Source organism: Pristiophorus japonicus, chromosome 1 (assembly GCF_044704955.1).
Source record: "Pristiophorus japonicus isolate sPriJap1 chromosome 1, sPriJap1.hap1, whole genome shotgun sequence".
Lineage (NCBI taxonomy): Eukaryota > Metazoa > Chordata > Chondrichthyes > Pristiophoridae > Pristiophorus > Pristiophorus japonicus.
In genome coordinates, this window is record NC_091977.1 from 185503105 (window position 1) to 185523823 (window position 20719).

At 44.1% G+C, this 20719-nt stretch overlaps 1 protein-coding gene across 4 annotated transcripts in view; it reads left to right on the plus strand.

Annotated features, from left to right (window-relative positions):
• LOC139267300 (EGF-like repeat and discoidin I-like domain-containing protein 3) overlaps positions 1-20719 on the plus strand; it is a 342920-nt gene that overhangs the window by 190058 nt on the left and 132143 nt on the right. For all 4 annotated transcript variants that reach the window (XM_070885392.1, XM_070885398.1, XM_070885409.1 and 1 more), the window contains 2 exons: positions 5372-5485; positions 18609-18790. In XM_070885392.1, coding sequence (XP_070741493.1) covers positions 5372-5485; positions 18609-18790 — 296 coding nt within the window. The remainder of the gene's footprint in view (positions 1-5371; positions 5486-18608; positions 18791-20719) is intronic.

Consider the following 20719-nt stretch of genomic DNA (forward strand, 5'->3'; position numbering starts at 1 on the left):
TGCCCCCGGGTTCGGCCGGGCTGCTAACAGGCAGCCTGGCACCCCCCCCTCCTGGGTGCCAAGCCGCTGGCCCAGCCGAAACCCTCCCTGGTGGCCCAGTGGCAAGATCCTAAAGATTCGCCGATTCTCTCCCCTTTAAAGGAGGGGGAGACGTGGTAATGCAGGTGCACAATGACGTCACCACCACCACTTCCGCCCCATAGCAGCACTTACTGCCACACTTCCACCCCCATTATGACCGACTTCCTGTCCGCTCAAAAAAAAAGTCAAAGACCTGAATATCGATCAAGAGTCGACTTCTTCCGAGGTGGCGGTAAAAGCACTTTAAAAAATGGTAAGTGCGCCAGTTTTCTGGAGGGCCTGAATTTCGGCCCCATTGTCTCTTCTCATTCTTCCTATCAAAATGTAGTACTTCACAATTCTTTGCATTAAATTTCATCCATGAGGTCTGCCCATTTCACCAGTCTGCCTATGTTCTGTTGAAGTTTGTGACTATCCTCCTCATTGTTTACTACATTTTCAAGTTTCGTATCATCTGCAAACTTTGAAATTATGCCCTGTATACCCAAGTCCATGTCATTAGTATATATCAAAAGGTGCAGTAGTCCTAATATCGACATCTGAAGAACACCACTGCACACCTCCCTCCAATCTGAAAAACAACTGTTCACCACTACTCTCTGTCCCTTAGCCAATTTTGTATCCATGCTGCCACTGTCCCTTTAATCCCATGGGCTTTAATTTTGTTATCAGGTATATTATGTGATACTTTATCAAACACCTTTTGAAAATCCATATACATCACATCAACTGCACCATCCTCATTAATCCTCTCCGTTACTTCATCAAAGATATTTTTATTTTTGTGGCAGCCTCCAGCAGTCCCTTTAAGGCTACGTTACGTTGAGAAAACTGACTGCAGCATGTTCGGCGAATTGTAAAGTCAATATGGGAAATGGGCCTGAAGCCGGCATTGGGCCTGGGATGATTCCGGGGTGCCCTGACCAGTCACTCTATGCAGAATATGGCACGTGCCATCTTCGAAGCTTCAGCTCCCATCTTTTCCCCTTTCTCTGTCTTCACAGTCGGGGGAAGGGCTGTGATGCTGATTTCCTCCCTGTTCGTGATTCACCGGTAATCAAGAAGAAACAGCTAACTCTCCTCTCTTCTTAGGGTGTGGGTGTTTCTGTTGAATGAATGGGGCCATCCTGGCTAATGGACCTCGGATGAGACAATGGCTCTCAGTGTATTTGTTGTGATAATCCACAAACTGGCCTGTCTGGCTTCAGTACACATCCTCAATGCCACCAGCCTGTGGCCTTTCCTTCCAAACCTGTGCAAATTCACTTTAAAGCACAACTCTACCCCAAAACCTTTTCCACAAAGAAAACACAAACACCTTTCACAAAAAGGTGTTGTTTTGAATCAGAGATTTTCGTGCAAGGAGAAGCTGCTCCAGGCACTTGAGAATGTTCAATGAGCGACCTTCATTTTGGGGGAGAAATTCACTATCGCCCGATAACTTTTGAAAGTTTGAAAAGTCAGGTCCTAATGATTTTAAACTTTAAAACATTCGCTGTTTGTGCTCCAAGGTGGAAGCGGAGCGCTAAATCAAGCTCTCCAATTCCTTTCTGGAGCGCAATCGGCAGCAGTGAGTGAGCAGGGCAGTGAGTTCAGCAGCACTACCGCATTGAAAGGCTCCTTCCCTCCCTTAAAGGGAAGGGCCATCACTGCAGGCTCTGCAAAATAAAAACAACTTACCTGGACCACAACCTCAGCTGCAATCCTGTGCGAGCAGCCTGGCACTCAAGCAGAGTGCCGGGCTGTTCGATCGTGGGCAGGAACACGCGAAAAAAAGTTATGTTTTTTTTCTTACTTTGGCCTTCTCGCCTTTAAGCATCGTTCCCGAAGCAGCCAGCCACCCCTCCTGCAGCTGTCGATGCTTTCACCTGGGTTTCGGGTCCAGGGCAGTGCACACGACGATGACATCACGATTTCCGGGCGAAGGAGATCGAGGCGCAACATCGTAGCGCCACCGCAAAACTCCTGTCGAATATGGCGGGTGTCGATGTCATCGTCGCGCCTGGTTGCAAAGCCATTTGCGTCGTGTTAGCTCCTCCCCCGTGATCACTAACGGGAGGCACAAAGGTACCCTTTGTTTCCTTTGTACTTTAAATGTAGATTATCCATCATAGTGAATAGACCATAATGCAATAAAAGTATAAGATTTTCTAGAAACTTTTCTCTCTAGAAATGCATTCAATCGTTTTTTGAACCCATTTATGCTTTGTTTCAGTGGTCTTCCATGGTAATTTATTCCCTGTCCTTGAATTTGCGGACGGAGGCTTCCCGGGGGAAATGCCTCCTATCTGCAAATAAAATGCCCACGTCTGCTGGTCTGGGAGGTACAGAGACTCGCGGTCCTGGTGCTCTCTGGGTACTCGCGAGTGGAGGCGAGCACCCTGGGATCACGTGGGCCAGCCCAACGAATGACAGAAAGGAATCCTCATTCATGTTTATGGGGATTCCGTATGTATGGAAACCTCATAAGTATGAATGAGAATACCCCAAAAATGCGTCTGCACTTCAAATAATTTTTTTTTATTACATATTTAAAATTAATTAAAGTGGCATTTCATTAAATACTTCAAACAAAAATTTAATTTTTTGAAAAAGAAATTTACATGCTTTAATGGGGCTAAAAAGAAATTTACCTTATTGCACAGGGTTTTTAATGTATAAATGATTGCTAACATTTTATTTTTATGTTTTTTTTAAAACTCTTATGCTGGTAAAAGCAGGCCTTACATCTGCTTTTCCCAGGCGTAAGAATGTCAGGGGAATTTGGCGGGTCGAAGTTGAGGAAATACTGTCGTGGAAGTCTGTCCACGAATGCACTTTTCCCGGGGAGGCGTTGGATCTGTCAAGACCAGATCGCAAGTTCCAGGTTTTCGCATGTGCATTTCACACCCAAAAACCCAGAACACGCACAGTCCCTATGAGTGCATGCGCCCCTCGTACACACTCGTAGGGGCTGCAAATTATGGCTCCTTATCCCTACTACCCTTTGAGTAGAAAAGTTCCATTTGACTTTCCTTCTTACTCCTAACTTGTGTCTTTTGGGACTTCATTCGTTTGCTATTTGCCAGTTTTGTCAATTCCCTTTATAGTTTTTAATATTCCAGTATTTCACTTCAATGTCTCTTTTCCATTATTATTCTAATTATGCCTCCAGTCAGTAATCCCATACAGTAATGCAGCTGCGATGCGCAATTTAAACTTAATGGGGATCATTTTCATCTGCCTAAAAAAACATTTTTTAGTATGAATAAGTTGGTAGATGAAAACTGTATATAGAGAAAACCTAGCGTCCGGGTCCCGCCGGACTTTATGGCCTGGAATTTTCAGTTGTAATGATGGCGAAACTGTCAGTGTGCTCCGTCATTACAACTGTGAATCTGACAGCAACTTCTGGAGTATGCATATGCGCAGTTCAACACGGAAATCCAGAATTTGTTGTCAATCATTCCCTGCTATTCTATAGGGCCGCTTTTGAACTCCCCACAGCCAGCAATCAATAAATCAATGAACTGACAAAAACTTACCTTTTACGCTGGAATTTTCACTCTTAAAACCCCCTGAAAAAGTTAAGTCTTGCGAATGAGGTGTAACTGTTTTTAATGGCATAATGGGTGTACTGAGTCATAATTACTGCTGAACAACCACCTGGCCCTGAAAAACTAATTTTATATTTGTGGAATGTCAAATTTTTCCATAATGATAAAAATTACATGTGTTTTAATCATTTTTGAAACATTTTGTTTATGACATTTCCGCTTCTACCTTAATCCCACGTGTATGTCCCAATCTTTATAACCCTCTCTGTAAAATGATTAAAAAGTGAAGGAAAATCAGTGCACTTTACTTCCTGATTTGCTGTCTGTGAGAATTCTTCAATGTGATTGGTTGCTTAGTCAGCTTGCTAACACCACTGTTGCTGGACACTGCAGATCCCCTAGACTTGTCGTCAGGTTCAAATTAACGTCGGGATAGGTGAAATCTATATCACAGAGATCGCTACATCTTCGTGGACAGTTTTCTTCGAGGTCAGGGGCAAGTGCCATCATTTCGCCGCTGACCACAAAATCCAGGCCAGTATTTGAATAGGCCTTGAAATAGGCAGCCAGGAGACCTGCCCAAAGCAGGCAGGAGCCTTATTCAAATATTTTAATTGAGGTACAACTTCCTATTTAGGACTCCAATGAAATTTTGGAACTCAATATTTAACGGCTGAACCAGCAGTCCTTAAAGGGACCAGTGCAGACTGCTTAGCAAAATGTTCTTAACAAGCTTTAAGAATTATTTTTGTGGGGCCAGGAGGTGCATGGGACCCCTTATTCTTCCCCCTCTCCCCCTCCCCCCACCCCCCTTCAAGGACCCATTTCTGACTCAGTAGGGTTTCTTATTCTCTTCACCTCCTTTCCCAAATCGGTGTGCTGCCTTTCAGTGCTTGTTCAGCACAGGCAGCACGCCGATATTATTCTCATCAGGCCCAACCATGAATTTTGTATGTAATGATGCTGCTTCATTAGAATTGGTGTGATATGCTAAATAATTTAGCTAAGTGTAAGTACCTATCCAAACAAACCTCTCAAATTATTTTTGTGAGTAGTTATTTTGGTCAGAGAAAAAAAAAGAAAAAACAAAGCGTGTCTTGTATATTAAAATTATTTCTCATTGAAAAACAAAATATATTTTAAAAATCCTCTGAGAAATAAATAGTTTCTGTCCTAAGAAATTTCACAAGGATTGGTTGAAAATGCCTCAAGACTTTTAATGATAATCACTGTCAGTGTAGTGAAACAGTTACTTCATACAGCCCAAATCACTAGGACAAAAGCTGTGTGGCCCCAGCAGATTTGGGATACTCGATCAAACCAAATTATCTGTGTAAAGTTTCAGCTGACAAAAGAGAGGCAGGTGGGATTATTGCGGCAAAGCCTGAGGGACTTTGTGGAGAATTATGTTTTGAAAATAATTGCACTAATAGGGAGTCACGGGGTGAACGGTATAGAACAGGAATCCGATTAACTGATCAATTAAATCAGTGTACAAATTTGATGGTGCTGTATTTTTATTAAACACTGAATTATTGAAATTGAGGTGACTCAGAATTTGAGTCACAATAGACTGTTATAATGGGTTCAGCTTTGAATTAAATATTGCACAGGTCAGTTATGACAGATTGTAAAACATACTTCACGTCAAATATATTGCAACATTTAATAAAGATTTATGCACAAATTATGTTATGTTTATTGAATTCATAAATTGTCCCCAGTTGAATGATTTCTGTTCTTTGTCCTCACAGATATAAATGAATGTGAGTTTGAGCCCTGTAGAAATGGTGGCATTTGCACTGACCTTGTTGCAAACTATTCCTGTGAGTGTCCAGGAGAATTCATGGGCAGAAACTGCCAGTACAGTAAGTAATGATGCGTTTTTTGAATGATTAAAATTACAAAGCATCTATAAATATTGCATGAACAATTCAACGTTTCTCTCCATGTGAACTATATAACCTTAATACAGTAATAGTTGATCTCCTGTGGGAATCAAGACCATGTAGTATTCAGATCAAGCAGGGTTAGGAGGGCGGGGGATATTTTAATTTGACCAAGAAGTGGGAATGGAGAAGGAGGCAGATGGAGGATGGGGAGAGATGTGGGTAGGCAAAAAGATTGGCATGTCGGGTGGTGGGAGGGGGGGTGGAATGAAGGGGAAAGGAGGAGAGGAGGAGGTAGGTGTGGGGAAGGGATAAGGAGATGTGGGGAGGCAAAAGGAGGGGAAGGGGCAGGTAGCTGAAGGAATAGAGATGGGAAAGATGGAGAGGAGGATGGGGAAAGGAGGATGGGGAGGTGGATAGCTCCAATCAGCTCAGTGGAGGAGAACATGGGAGATGTGCTCAGGTGATGTGCGTGGTCACCAAAATGATGGTCAGTGGGAGGGTGGGAGTTCCCAATCACCTAAGTAATGCTCAGTGATGGTGGGTTGGTTGGCTCCAAACACACCCACAGTACTGTTCTTTTTAGGGAACAGCAGAGGCTCACACTAGCTGTTCCACCTCCAAACACTACGGCTTCTGATATCCTGCCGCCCGATCTCTTGTTAACACACAGTGGCCATCACAGTCTACTGCTTCACAATCCTTCACATCACAAGTGACCTTTGGAGGGAAATCTATGTCATCTGCACAATGTGTATGATGTGGTCCTGTTATTTTTTTTGTGTGTTTGTGGTTTTATTTATTTCTCAAGTAGACGTAGTGTGGCCGAAATTCAGGGTCTCAAAGGGACCCGTTAATGCCCGTTTGCAGCGGCCTTTCCTAAAAATCGAATGGCACTACTTCGAGGTAAACTAGCCGACCCGACCTAAATTCAGGTTGGGGATTTTTCGGCCTGGACACCATCCCGCCCGAGTGGTTGCACCGGCAATTATATTCAATAAAAATACTTATCGATACTCAGCTGAACTCATCGATCCCCCGCCGCACGGTGCCCCGGCAGGTTTTTCTGCCAGTGCACCATCTCTGCACTGAGTGCGGCCTGGCTACGCGGCGGCCCTTAAAGGGGAGGGCCACTGCCGCGGCCACAATGGAAACGGTTTTGATGGCCGACTTACCGATCAGCCAGCAATATACTGCCCCCGGGTTCGGCCGGGCCGCCAATGGGCAGCCTGGCATTGGGTGCCAGGCTGCTAGCCCGGCCGAAACCCTCCCTGGTGGCCTAGTGGCCAAGGTTAACAAAAGATAGAATCTCTCCCCTTTAATGGATGGGAGAGAGCGTGCTGACGCACATGCGCTGTGACGTCACCATGACACCACCGCTGATTGACAGTGACGGAGGCCCCGACTGACCCATTTTCAGTCAGTCAGTCTGGCTTTGAGTCTAAGGCCCACCCCCATTATGATCCATTTCCTGTAGGACTTGGAAAAAATTTCAAAGTCCTGAAAATGGCTCCACTCACCGTACCAAGGATTCCAGCGGTGAGTACCTCCCTAAAAATCATTGCTGTGCCAGCTTTCTGGGGCACCTGAATTTCGACCCCAGTGAACTTACCATTACTCGGGAGATCGTGGCAGAGGTGCCCAAGTGTTTTGTGGCGGAGGAGCGGCGAGAGATCGTGGCGGAGGTGCGGCAAATGAGGGTACAGGCCCCAGAAGAGCCGAAGGTCCAGGGGCAGCACGGGCCCGCCCACACTGCGATGTGTGTGCACTAGGCCCGTGCAGCACAGCAGGTCTCCGGTCATCCTGGTTAACCCTTGCCACTGGATAAAGGCCTAGCTCTGTCAAGCCCGTGTGGTGGCTGATGTGCAGCGGTCACCACATGTTAAAAAAATCCGCGCACAGGCATCTTGCACCCCTTCAATTGGAGTTCAGGACTGGAACATCGGGTCCTTCATTGAAACATCTGTGAACTCATGTAGATGCAAGTCATCCTCGTTCGGGGGACTGCCTATGATGATAATGACTCACCTAAACCAACATGTCCTCCGTGCTTGAAGGATAGAATTGTTGCAGCACCACCTGTAGGTCGATGTTGGGAATGGTGCAGAGATTTCACAGAAAAGACTTGCATTAAGTTGACTGGTCATGTTACATTAGGTACCACTTAAATTAATAATAAGGAAAAGAAAATGTTGGAAAACACGCAACAGGTCAAGCAGCATCTGTGGGGAGAGAAACGGTTAACGGTTCAGGTCGATGACTTTTGTGACGGGAAACATTAACTCTTGTTTCTCTTCCCACTGATGCTGCTTGACCTGCTGAGTGTTTTCCAGCATTTTTTCTTTTTCTTTTCAATTGCCAGCATCCGCAGTATTTGTTTTGGTTACTCAAGTTAATAACTTCACAGCATCACTTATGGGTGCAATACCATTAGAATGTTGGCATCACACACTGTTTTTAACGTATAAAAGATATGTATGCAATTGTTCAAATTTCAGTTAATTTTAACAGGCGGTCTGTTCGGTGAAAAAAAATACAAACTTTTATAATAAATACTTCAGTGGGAATTTTCACAGGATAAAACGGGTGGTTTGGAAGCGGAGGAGGGGGTAAGTAAAGCCTGACCCCAACCTGCCCACTTTCACCTTTTACTCAGGCAGGACGGGGAAGGGAAGCCAATCCACTGCCAGGAGGGGGATTGGCCATTTAAATGTGATCATGAGGGCTAAAGTGTCTACTTTAACCTGGATCCCGGGGCTCGGGATTCCGGTAGCTGCAGCAAGGCTAAACCAGCCTCGGGGAGCAATCCTTGTGGGCCGGAAGGAGCAGGAGTGCTACCCCAGGCCTCTCTCACCAGCAGCCTGCACCCTCAGGGATAAGGAGTCGGACCCCAGGGATCGATCTCACTCCACCCCACACCCGGACCCGGGATAACGATCAGAACCCCCACCCCCATGAGCTTGGATTCTGCTCGAGCTTAGAACCCGACCCTCCACCTCACCTGGACCCAGCACCTACCTGTTGCTGTGGTGTCCAGCCAGCATTCCCCACCCGACTGGAAGCTAGCCTGTCAATCAGGATGATGTCCGGGCGGCAAACCCACCCATTATGTCACATGCAGGCTGTGGAACTACAACTCCACAGCCTGCGGGGACACCCAGAACAGCTATCTTCTACCAGGTCCCCCAGCATCGTGCGGGGAAACGGGAAAATTATCGCCTTCAAGTCTGTAAATTGTTTCGCAAGTGACACAAGTTCTAAGAACATAAAAACTAGGAGCAGGAGTAGGCCACCTGGCCCCTGCCATTCAATAAGATCATGGCTGATCTGATCATGGACTCAGCTCCACTTCCCTGCCTGCTCCCCATAACCCTTTACTCCCTTATCACTCAAAAATCTATCTCTGCCTTAAATATATTCAATGACCCAGACTCCACAGCTCTCTGGGGCAGAGAATTCCACAGATGTACAACCCTCTGAGAGAAGAAATTCCTCCTCATCTTAGTTTTAATTGGGCGGTCCCTTATTCTGAGACTATGCCCCCTAGTTTTAGTTTCCCCTGTGAGTGGAAATATCCTCTCTGCATCCACCTTGTCAAGCCCCCTCATTATAAGATCACCTCTCATTCTTTTGAACTCCAAAGAGTACAAGCCCAACCTACTCAATATATCTTCATAAATCAACCCCCTCATCTCCGGAATCAACTTACTGAATCTTCTCTGAACGGCCTCCAATGCAAGTATATCCTTCCTTAAATACGGAGACCAAAACTGTACGCTGTACTCTAGGTGTGGCCTCACCAATATCCTGTATAGTTGCAGCAAGGCATCTCTGCTTTTATACTCTATCCTGCTTGTAATAAAGGCCAACATTCCATTAGCCTTCCTGATTACTTACTGTACCTGCATACTAATTTTTTGTATTTCATGCACAAGGACCCCCAGGTCCCTCTGTACTGCAGCACTTTGCAATTTTTCTCCATTTAAATTATAATTTGCTTTCTATTTTTTCTGTCAAAGTGGATAACCACACATTTTCCCACATTATACTCCCATCTGCCAAATTTTTGCCCACTCACTTAGCCTATCTATTTCCCTTTGCAGATTTCTTGTGTCCTCCTCACAATTTGCTTTCCCACCCATCTTTGTATCATCAGCAAACCTGGCTACATTACACTCGGTCCCTTCATACAAGTCATTAATATAGATTGTAAATAGTTGAGGACCCAGCACTGATCTTTGCGGCACCCCACTAGTTAATGTTTGCCAACTGGAAAATTACCCATTTATCCCAACTCTCTGTTTTCTGTTACTCAGCCAATCCTCTATCCATGCTAATATATTACCCTCAACCCCGTGAACTTTTATCTTGTGCAGTAACCTTTTATGTGGCACCTTATCGAATGCCTTCTGGAAATCCAAATACACCACATCCACTGGTTCCCCTTTATCCACCCTGCTCGTTACATCCTCAAAGAACTCCAATAAATTTGTCAAACATGATTTCCCTTTCATAAAACCATGTTGACTCTGCTTGATTGAATCAAGCTTTTCTAAATGTCCTGCTACTGCTTCCTTAATAATGGACTACAGCATTTGCCCAACGACAGATGTTAGGTTAACCGGTCTATAGTTTCCTGCTTTCTGTCTGCCTCCTTTGTTAAATCGGGGCGTTACATTTGCGGTTTTCCAATCCCTGGGACCTCCCCAGAATCCAGGGAATTTTAGTAGATTACAACCAATGCATCCACTATCTCTGCAACCACTTCTTTTAAGACCCTAGGATGCAAGCTACCAGGTCCAGGGACTTGTCCGCCTTTAGTCCCATTATTTTACCGAGTACTACTTCATTAGTGATAGTGATTGTATTACGTTCCTCCCTCCCTATAGCCCCTTGATTATCCACTATTGGGATGTTTTTAGTGTCTTTTACCATGAAGACCGATACAAAATATTTGTTCAAAGTCTCTGCCATTTCCCTGTTCCCCATTATTAATTCCCCAGTCTCAACCGCTAAGGGACCAACATTTACTTTAGCCACTCTTTTCCTTTTTATGTACCTGTAGAAACTCTTACTAACTGTTTTTATATTTCGTGCTAGTTTGCTTTTATAATCTATCTTCCCTCTCTTTATTATTTTTTTAGTTGTTCTTTGCTGGCTTTTAAAAGTTTCCAAATCCTCTGGCCTCCCACTCGTCTTGGTCACTTTGTATGCCATTGTTTTCACTTTGATACCACCCCTTATTTCTTTAGTTAGCCACGGTTTTTCCTTTTCATTGGAATATATTTTTGTTGAGAGTTACGAAATATCTCTTTAAATGTCTGCCACTGCTCATCAACCGTCCCACACTTTAATCTATTTTCCCACTCCACTTTAGCCAACTCTGCCTTCATACCTTTGTAGTCTTCTTTGTTTAAGCTTAGGACACTGGTTTGAGATACAACTTTCTCATCCTTCAACTGAATTTGAAATTCAACCATTCCTAGAGGATCCTTTATTAGGAGATCGTTTATTAATCTTGCCTTATTACACAGTATCAGATCTAAGATAGCCTGCTCCCTGGTTGGTTCCACAACTTACTGTTCAAGAAAACTATCCCGGATACACTCTATGAACTCTTCCTCAAGGCTACATTGGCCATTTTGTTTTGTCCAATCAATATGAAGGTTAAAATCACCCATGATTATTGCCATTCCTTTGTTACAAGCCTCCACTATTTCTTGATTTATACTCCGTCCAACAGTGTAGCTACTGTTAGGGGGCCTATAGACTACATCCACTAGTGACTTTATCCCCTTATTATTCCTTAGCTCCACCAAAACTGATTCAACATCTTGATCTCGTGAGCCAATATCGTTTCTCACTAACGTACTGAACTCACTTCAGAAGTGGAAGCAAGTCTTCTCCGATTCCGAGGGACTGCCTATGATGATGATGATGATGATGATGTCATCCTTTATTAACAGAGCTACCCCATCTCCTTTCCCTTTCTGTCTGTCCTTCCGAATTGTCAAATACCCCTGAATATTTAGTTCCCAGCCTTGGTCACTTTGCAACCACGTTTTTGTAATGTCTATCAGATCATACCCATTTATATCTGTTTGTGCTGCCAACTCATCTATTTTGTTATGAATGCTGCATGCATTCACATATTCTAAATGTGTTAACTGAGGAATGGGAAAACAAAAGCAAATACAAAACAAAAGTATGATATTATATGAAGCCCATTTGTAATATGCAAAGAACAAATACATTTAAAACATTTTTTAACATATAATAAAATGCTTCCGTATCCAAATTATTTTACCATGGAAACAAATAAAAATGAATAATGGCAATATTACCCACTTACAGTGAAAAGCAACTCCAGCCCTGCCTTTCCTAATTCATAAGGAACAGAAAACATTTATCAGTGCAAACTGGTGATTCTCTGCACAAGTTGCAATTCCTTTACACTCAATGCCATTAATTCTAATGCAACTAAGTTGCCAATGTGATCATTTATAGCCCTGATCTATCCCTCATAATAGATTCCATAATTTACCTTCTATTAATCTTAAGCTTTAATGGGCTTGTAGTTCCCTGGATCAGATTTGTTACTTTTTAACTAACATGTTTGATTTCAGTGCAGTCATAGCATTGACGGAGAACCTCGATAATCACCCCCTCTGCCTAACCCCCAGCTCCACCCCCCCCCCCCACCCCCACAACAATGGGATGGAGAGAGTCTGGGGTTAAAGACTTAATCCCCAACATGGCGCGCAAACCCACCGCCCTTTTTTACACCGGCAAATATTGTGGCTTCCAAGTGTGGAGAATCAGGATACTTCATTAACATAATGTTATTCTTCATTAAAATATTTCAATTGGGCTCCCACAGTGCAATTGGGAGTCTCATTTAAAATTTGCCACTGCTGTTCAGGTTTCCCAGGGGTTGGAAAACCCGACAGTGAAACAGGGGCCTTTCTCAGCACTCGTTGTGGGTCAGGCGGAGCAGAAATACTCCCCCCGGCCCCTCAAGGAAGTCTTCAGCCTCCCACTGCCGTAATCGCCAACCTCTCCCCATCCAGCACCGATGTCCGATCTCCCCTGCTCCTGCCGTGATGGCTGAGCACTTCTTCCTCCCCACCCCACCGCTCCTGATTGCTCGGGACTGTCCTCCAGGGTGCCTGACTGCGGCCTCCTGTCACTGGTTTGCCCCCGCTGGCAGCCGCCCCAGCTATCAATCTGGCTAGCTGCCCGGTGGGAAACGGGTCAAAGAAATGATAATGGGATCATGCCGTTAATAACGGCAGGTCCTCCGTGGACCCGGCCTTGCCAGGTTCTTTCAACCCTTTCACCATCCCCGCCAACCCGGAAATATCGGCGCCTTGGCTTCAGCTGGAGCAGGACTAAGAATTGGACATTCCTGGCTATAAAATGTTATCCAAAGATAGATATAAAGCAGAAGAAAAAGAGAAGGAGCGGGCATTAATCCAAACACAATTACACTATTAGAACAAATGGTTGATTATCAAAGATCATGGTTAGACTGGAGCCCCGCTTTTAACCTAACCCGATGACTTCTGTAGAGAGTAAAATCGAGCAGGATGTAAAACGACCACCTGATCCAAACCCATCCATTCCTGCCAGGTGGGTTAGCTTCAAACCGGGGCTCAAGCCTTCCTGGAATAAACTGAAATAGTAAGGACTCTGACAATATTGGGTCTCCATTATAGAGCACCAAATGGTGAGAAAAAATAGATTCTGAGAGGTTTGCAGAAGTAATTGGACTATAATAATGGAATACTTTGACTACAAAAAGGCTGAGTGGGAAAAAAAACTAAAGGTGATTAAAATGAGAAAACAAAGTCCTGATTCTGACTAATGAACCTGAGCAAATATCTGAATTATCTGACGGTAGAAAAACATCCCTTAATTATAACTACCTTTATTGTCAGATTATATGAAGAAAAAATAATTGGACTGGGATAGAGCAATTTTTGGATGGAGGAAAATTAATTGTTCATAGAATCATAGAATGGTTACAGCACAGAAGGAGCCTGTGCCGGCTCTCTGCAAGAATATTTCAGCGAGTTCCAGTCCCCCACCCTTTCCCCGTAGCCCTGAAATTTTTTTCCTTCAGGTACTTATCCAATTCCCTTTTGAAAGCCACGATTGAGCCTGCCTCCACCACCCTTTCTGACAATGCAGTCCAGATCCTAACCACTCGCTGCGTAAAAAAGCTTTTCCTCGTGTCGGCTTTGGTTCTTCTACCAATCACCTTAAATCTGTGTCCACTGTCTCAACCCTTCCGCCAGTGGGAACGGTTTCTCTCTATCTACTCTGTCTTAACTCTTTATGATTTTGAACACCTCTATCAAATCTCCTCTCAACCTTCTCTGCTCCAAGGACAACATTAAATGTAATATCTCCAAATTTGCGGATGACACTAAGTGTGAGCTGCGAGGAGGATGCTATGAGGCTGCAGAGTGACTTGGATAGGTTAGGTGAGTGGGCAAATGCATGGCAGATGAAGTATAATGTGGATAAATGTGAGGTTATCCACTTTGGTGGTAAAAACAGAGAGACAGGCTATTATCTGAATGGTGACAGATTAGGAAAAGGGGAGGTGCAACGAGACCTGGGTGTCATGGTACATCAGTCATTGAAGGTTGGCATACAGGTACAGCAGGCGGTTAATAAAGCAAATGGCATGTTGGCCTTCATAGCGAGGGGATTTGAGTACAGGGGCAGGGAGGTGTTACTACAGTTGTATAGTGCCTTGGTGAGGCCACACCTGGAGTATTGTGTATAACTTTGGCCTGCTAACTTGAGGAAGGACATTCTTGCTATTGAGGGAGTGCAGCGAAGGTTCACCAGACTGATTCTCGGGATGGCGGGACTGACATATCAAGAAAGACTGGATCAACTGGGCTTGTATTCTCAGGAGTTCAGAAAAATGAGAGGGGATCTCATAGAAACGTTTAAAATTCTGACGGGTTTAGACAGTTTAGATGCAGGAAGAATGTTCCCAATGTTGGGGAAGTCCAGAACCAGGGGTCACAGTCTAAGGATAAGGGGTAAGCCATTTAGGACCGAGATGAGGAGAAACTTCTTCACCCAGAGAGTGGTGAACCTGTGGAATTCTCTACCACGGAAAGTTGTTGAGGCCAATTCACTAAATATATTCAAAAAGGAGTTAGATGTAGTCCTTACTACTAGGGGGATCAAGGGGTATGGCGAGAAAGCAGGAATGGGGTACTGAAGTTGCATGTTCAGCCATGAACTCATTGAATGGCAGTGCAGGCTCGAAGGGCCAAATGGCCTACTTCTGCAGCTATTTTCTATGTTTCTATGTTTCTAACAACCCCAGCTTCTCCAGTCTATCCACGTATCTGGTCCCTCATCCCTGGAACTATTCTTATAAATCTTTTCTGCACCCTCTGTAAAGACCACATCCTTCCTAAAGTGCAGTGCCCAGAATTGGACACAATACTCTCGTTGAGGCCTGAACCAGTGTTTTATAAAGGTTCATCATAACTTCCTTGTTTTTGTACTGTATTCATCTATTTATGAAGCCCAGGGTACCGTAAGCTTTTCTAACCGCTTTCTCAACCTGCCCTGCCACCTTCAACGATTTGTGCACATATATCCCCAGGTCTCTCTGTTCATGCAGCGCTTTAGAATTGTACCCTTTAGTTTATATTGCCTCTCCTCATTCTTCCTACCAAAATGTATCACTTCACATTTTTATGCGTTAAATTTCATCTGCCACGTGGCCACCCATTTCACCAGCTTGTCTTTGTCCTCTTGAAGTCTATCACTATCCTCCTCACTGTTCACTATACTTCCAAGTTTTGTGCCATCTGCAAATTTTGAAATTGTGCCCTGTACACCCAAGTCCAAGTCATTAATGTATATCAAGAAAAGCAGTGGTCCGAGTACCAACCCCTGGAGAACATCACTGTCTACCTCCCTCCAGTCCGAAAAACAACCATTCACCACTACTCTCTGTTTCAACGTGGACCATTTCCCATACCTCGGGAACCTCTTATAACGAGAGCAGACATTGACAACGAGATTCAACACCGCCTCCAGTGTGCTAGTGCAGCCTTCGGCCGCCTGAGGAAAAGAATGTTCGAAGACCAGGCCCTCAAATCTACCACCAAGCTCATGGTCTACAGGGCCATAGTAATACCCGCCCTCCTGTATAGCTCAGAGACATGGACCATGTACAGTAGACACCTCAAGTTGCTGGAGCATCACCGCCAACGATGTCTCCGCAAGATCCTACAAATCCCCTGGGAGGACAGATGCGCCAACATTAGCGTCCTCGACCAGGCCAACATCCTCAGCACTGAAGCACTGACCACACTTGATCAGCTCCGCTGGGCAGACCACATTGTCTGCATGCCAGACACGAGACTCCTAAAGCAAGCGCTCTACTCGGAACTCCTTCACGGCAAACGAGCCAAAGGTGGGCAGCGGAAACGTTACTAGGACACCCTCAAAGCCTCCCTGATAAAGTGCAACATCCCCACCGACACCTGGGAGTCCCTGGCCAAAGACCGCCCTAAGTGGAGGAAGTGCATCCGGGAGGGCACTGAGCACCTCGAGTCTCATCGGCGAGAGCATGCAGAAATCAAGCGCAGGCAGCAGAAAGAGCATGCAGCAAATCTGTCCCACCTTCCCTTACATAGAAACATAGAAAATAGGTGCAGGAGTAGGCCATTCGGCCCTTCAAGACTGCACCACTATTCGATAACATCATGGCTGATCATTCCCTCAGTACCCCTTTTCTGCTTTCTCTCCATACCCCTTGATCCCTTTAGCCGTAAGGGCCATATCGAACTCCCTCTTCAATATATCCAATGAACTGGCCTCAACAACTCTCTGCGGCAGAGAATTCCACAGGTTAACAACTCTCTGAGTGAAAAAGTATTCTCCGCATCTCAGTCCTAAATGGCCTACCTCTTATCCTAAGACTGTGTCCCCTGGTTCTGGACTTCCCCAACATCGGGAACAATCTACCCGCATCTAACCTGTCCCGTCCCATCAGAATCTTGTATGTTTCTATGAGAACCTCTCTCATCCTTCTAAACTCCAGTGAATACAGGCCCAGTTGATCCAGTCTCTCCTCATATGTCAGTCCGGCCGTCCCGGGAATCGATCTGATGAACCTTCGCTGCACTCCCTCAATAGCAAGAACGTCCTTCCTCAGATTAGGAGACCAAAAAGGGAACACAATATTCCGGGTGAGGCCTCACCAAGGCCCTGTACAACTGCAGTAAGACCTCCCTGCTCCTATACTCAAATCCCATAGCTATGAAGGCCAACATACCATTTGCCTTCAACGGTTCAACGACTATCTGTCCCACCTGTGAAAGGGACTATGGTTCTCCTATTGGACTGTTCAGCCACCTAAGGACTCATTTTAAGAGTTGAAGCATGTCTTCCTCGATTCTGAGGGACTACCTTTGATGATGATGATGATGTTTCATCTGGAAGATCAGTGGTGAGAAAGATATGCGAGATGAATATGGTACCAATTAAAGACAGAAATAAAAGGGTTGCACCTAAATCTACAGTTCCATGGACAAATAAAGCGATTAGGGGAAACAAGTCTCCAGACCGAGATTTATGATAAAAATTGAGCAAGCAGAGAACAAAAACCAGGAGCCACACCAAAAGCAGTGAAGTAAAAATGGAAATTAGGAGGGCCAGAAATAAGATGGAAAATAAACAGGTGGTCAATATAAAAGGAAATAAAAACATTTACAACCATGTCATAAGCAAAAGCATAGCCAAAGCAATGTTAGGACCACTAAGAGACAAAGATGGCAATCTGATAGAATAAAAGAAATAGCAGAGAGATTTAACAACTGTTTAGCCTTTGTATTTACAAATGAGACTAGGAGTACTGGAGGAGAATATGGAGGACCATCTAATTGATGTAAATTTTGGAAAGGTTAATGGGAATTAAAGTTGATAAGTCGTCAGGTCCAGATGACCTACACCCTAGAATACTTTGAGAGGGTTGTGAGGTAATAAGAGGTAGGAACCATAATTTTTCAACATTATTGAGAGAGCGGAATTATACCAAAGGATTAGAAGTTGGCAAATGCTACACCACAGTTCAATAAAGGCAAAAAGATTATTTAGATAAAACACTCCCAATAAATAACTCATGCCACCACAATATAAATCGCACAAAAAATAAAATAATAAACAATCACACTTACCTGAGATCGACATTACTTCCCTCACTGCAGCCTCTACAGGTTGGGCGGGAGCCAAACATTGAGCCGGTGTCACAACCAGGGACGTTTCACAACGGCTCGCCTCTTCCGGGCGGTAATACTCCGCGCCCTGCCAAAACCAGTTTGGAATACCCCAGCGGGCGCTGGAAGTTGACCCCCTGCCCAGAAAAACTTATCACCGCCATTGCCGCCCCCTCGGGGTCAAAAATAGGCAACAACGAGTCAAATATCCTGCCCCAAGAGCCTCGCATTTACAAGAGGGTGCAATTAACCTCTTATTGACCTCAGGAATTTACATGCAGATACAATTATGTGAATTTGCCTGTTTAAACTACTACTACACAGACAGAGGACTGTTTAAGTGCGGATCCAGCTTAACAACTTCATATAACCATATCCATCAGGAACGCCACAGGAGATCCATTGATTTCATATATTTTAGTTATGGTGTTTTCTGGATCCTTTCATGGATATGTTCATGCAGCAAATAGTTGGGCATGTGCCAGTTCAAAAACGTATCTCTTGTCGCAAAGTGTTGCAGTTACAAAATTTTCCTTAGTGTACATTTGGAATGATCCAACGGGATAGTGGTAATAGATCCATAAGTTCTGATCATGGAACACGGCCAGAACACTGTATTAATTGAAACACACATACTGTATTGCAAATTCTTGCAAGAATGCTGCTGAACAAAAATTAACTGGTTTTCAATTAAAAGCTCAATTGTATTTATATACAAAGAATCTTTAAAAAAAATTAGTTTAACTTTACCTTATGCCTTTGTTGCCTTGTTTCCCTTTTTAACTAATTCTTACCCATAACCATTACTAACAACTGGTTTTACAAATTTTTGCCCACAGAATGTTCAGGCCCACTAGGGATGGAGGGAGGCATCATATCCAATCAGCAGATTTCTGCATCATCTACGCACCGTGCTCTGTTTGGCCTGCAGAAGTGGTACCCATACTATGCCAGACTGAATAAAAAAGGCCTTGTAAATGCTTGGACTGCTGCAGAGAATGACAGATGGCCATGGATTCAGGTAACAGATGGGTGTACAAAGAGGGGCAGACGATAACATAATTGCAAATTATTTTCCTGGATGCTAACTATGGTAAAATATAAAATGTATGCCCTAAAATTGTTATTTCTTTAATGTGGTATTGATGTATTTTAAAAGACCATAAAATTAAAAGCCTATCATTTGAACCTATAAATTGATATGTCATTGTCTCCCTTTTTGTTGTCCTAATGTATGGCTGAACAATATTAATCACCATCATGATTTGATCACTAAAATGGCTGCTGGATAATGCAAGCAGAATTACAAGCCAATTCATTAAAGATTGCACGCAAATTACCAATAGTGTTTTATGCTTTGCAAGATTGGGTTTCTTTACATCCTCCAATTGTTGCATTCTGAAGAAAAGCTGTAGTTATCCAATATTGTGTCGCAGTTTGATTCATTGACATGCCTAACCGAGTAAACTTGAAATCTTCAGTATGAAATTCAACAGTTAAATAAATAGCCGTCGGGCTTAGTTTTATAGTCAGAACTATTTTAAGCACAGTAACACAAAATAACTACATAATTACAGTGACTCAAACCACAGATCATGTTTTAGGTGCTCAAAGTTGCTTAGTACTTGTATATTTTAATGTAATTTTAGAGGAATAGTATGGCTTTTTAAAATTGTGCACAAATCCCTCCTAGGAATCATTTATTTTCTATGTTTTAATTATTTATAATTTATTCTATTAAACTCTAACCTAATCATCCAGATCAAGGGAAGTGAGTGTGGAGCAGAAAGGGTGGGGGGGGGTGAAGGAAATGAAATAGGGGGGAGGTAATGAGTTGGGGAGAAATAGAGGGGAGGTAATGAGTTGTGGAGAAATAGGGGGGAGGTAATGAGTTGAGGAGATATAGGCGGGAGGTTGAGGAAGATGCAGAGGGCACACTAAGATTGAGCAGAGAGTTCAAAGGAGAAGAGGTAGGAGATAGGGTAATTTTCATAATTTCTCTCCTTTTCCCTCATCTCCTCCTCCTCCCTCCTCTACATATCATGGGAGTAGCATGCTGGGTCGAAGAATTTCAGGATGGCTCACAAGTGACCACAGAGAGAGGAAGCTGTAAAAAGACCAGTTGGAGGAAGGGAAATAGCCAAGTCTAGCTGAAACTGCCTTAGCATGTCAGGCCTCTCTCTGCTCCACTGAGGTCAGGACCCATAACTCTATAGTTACAACAAATAGGTTACCGCACTACACTCTCCAATTCCAAATCTGTACACTACTCCCAGGATCATCCTGGAGAGCAAAGATAATCCCGAGCTTCTATTCTTTAATGCCAATCGTCTCCTTGAACTCCTCTCGCCTATCCCTCCATTCACACCTCCAACAACAAGTACAAGAATCTCATGGACTTCTTTATCACTAAGATTGAGATCATCCAATCACCTACCCAAGCTGCTTCCCCTCTCCCCACCCCTTGCCCACCAAGCCACACATCTTTACAGCTTTCGACATGGTTGATCACACCATCCCCCATCAGCTCATTTACTCTGTTATACAGCTCAGTGGTATTGCCCTCACTTAGTTCCACTCATGCCTTTCCATTTTTAGCCAAAGCATCTCCAGCAATGGCTTATTTTCCCACCTCTGCACTGTTATCTCTGGAGTTCCCAATAATTTTTTCTTGGATCTCTCCTCTTCCTCATTTACATGTTGCCCTTAGCTTCCACCTCTGCACTAACGACATCCAGCTCACCTTCTCCAACACCTCTCTTGACCCCTTCACTGTCCTTTTCCTGTCTGACTGCTTGTCTGATATCAAGCATTGAGTGAGCTGCAATTTATAAGAACATAAGAAATAGGAACAGGAGTAGGCCATACGGCCCCTCGCGCTGCTCCGCCATTTAATAAGACCATGGCTGATCTGATCATGGACTCAGCTCCACTTCCCCACCTGCTCCCC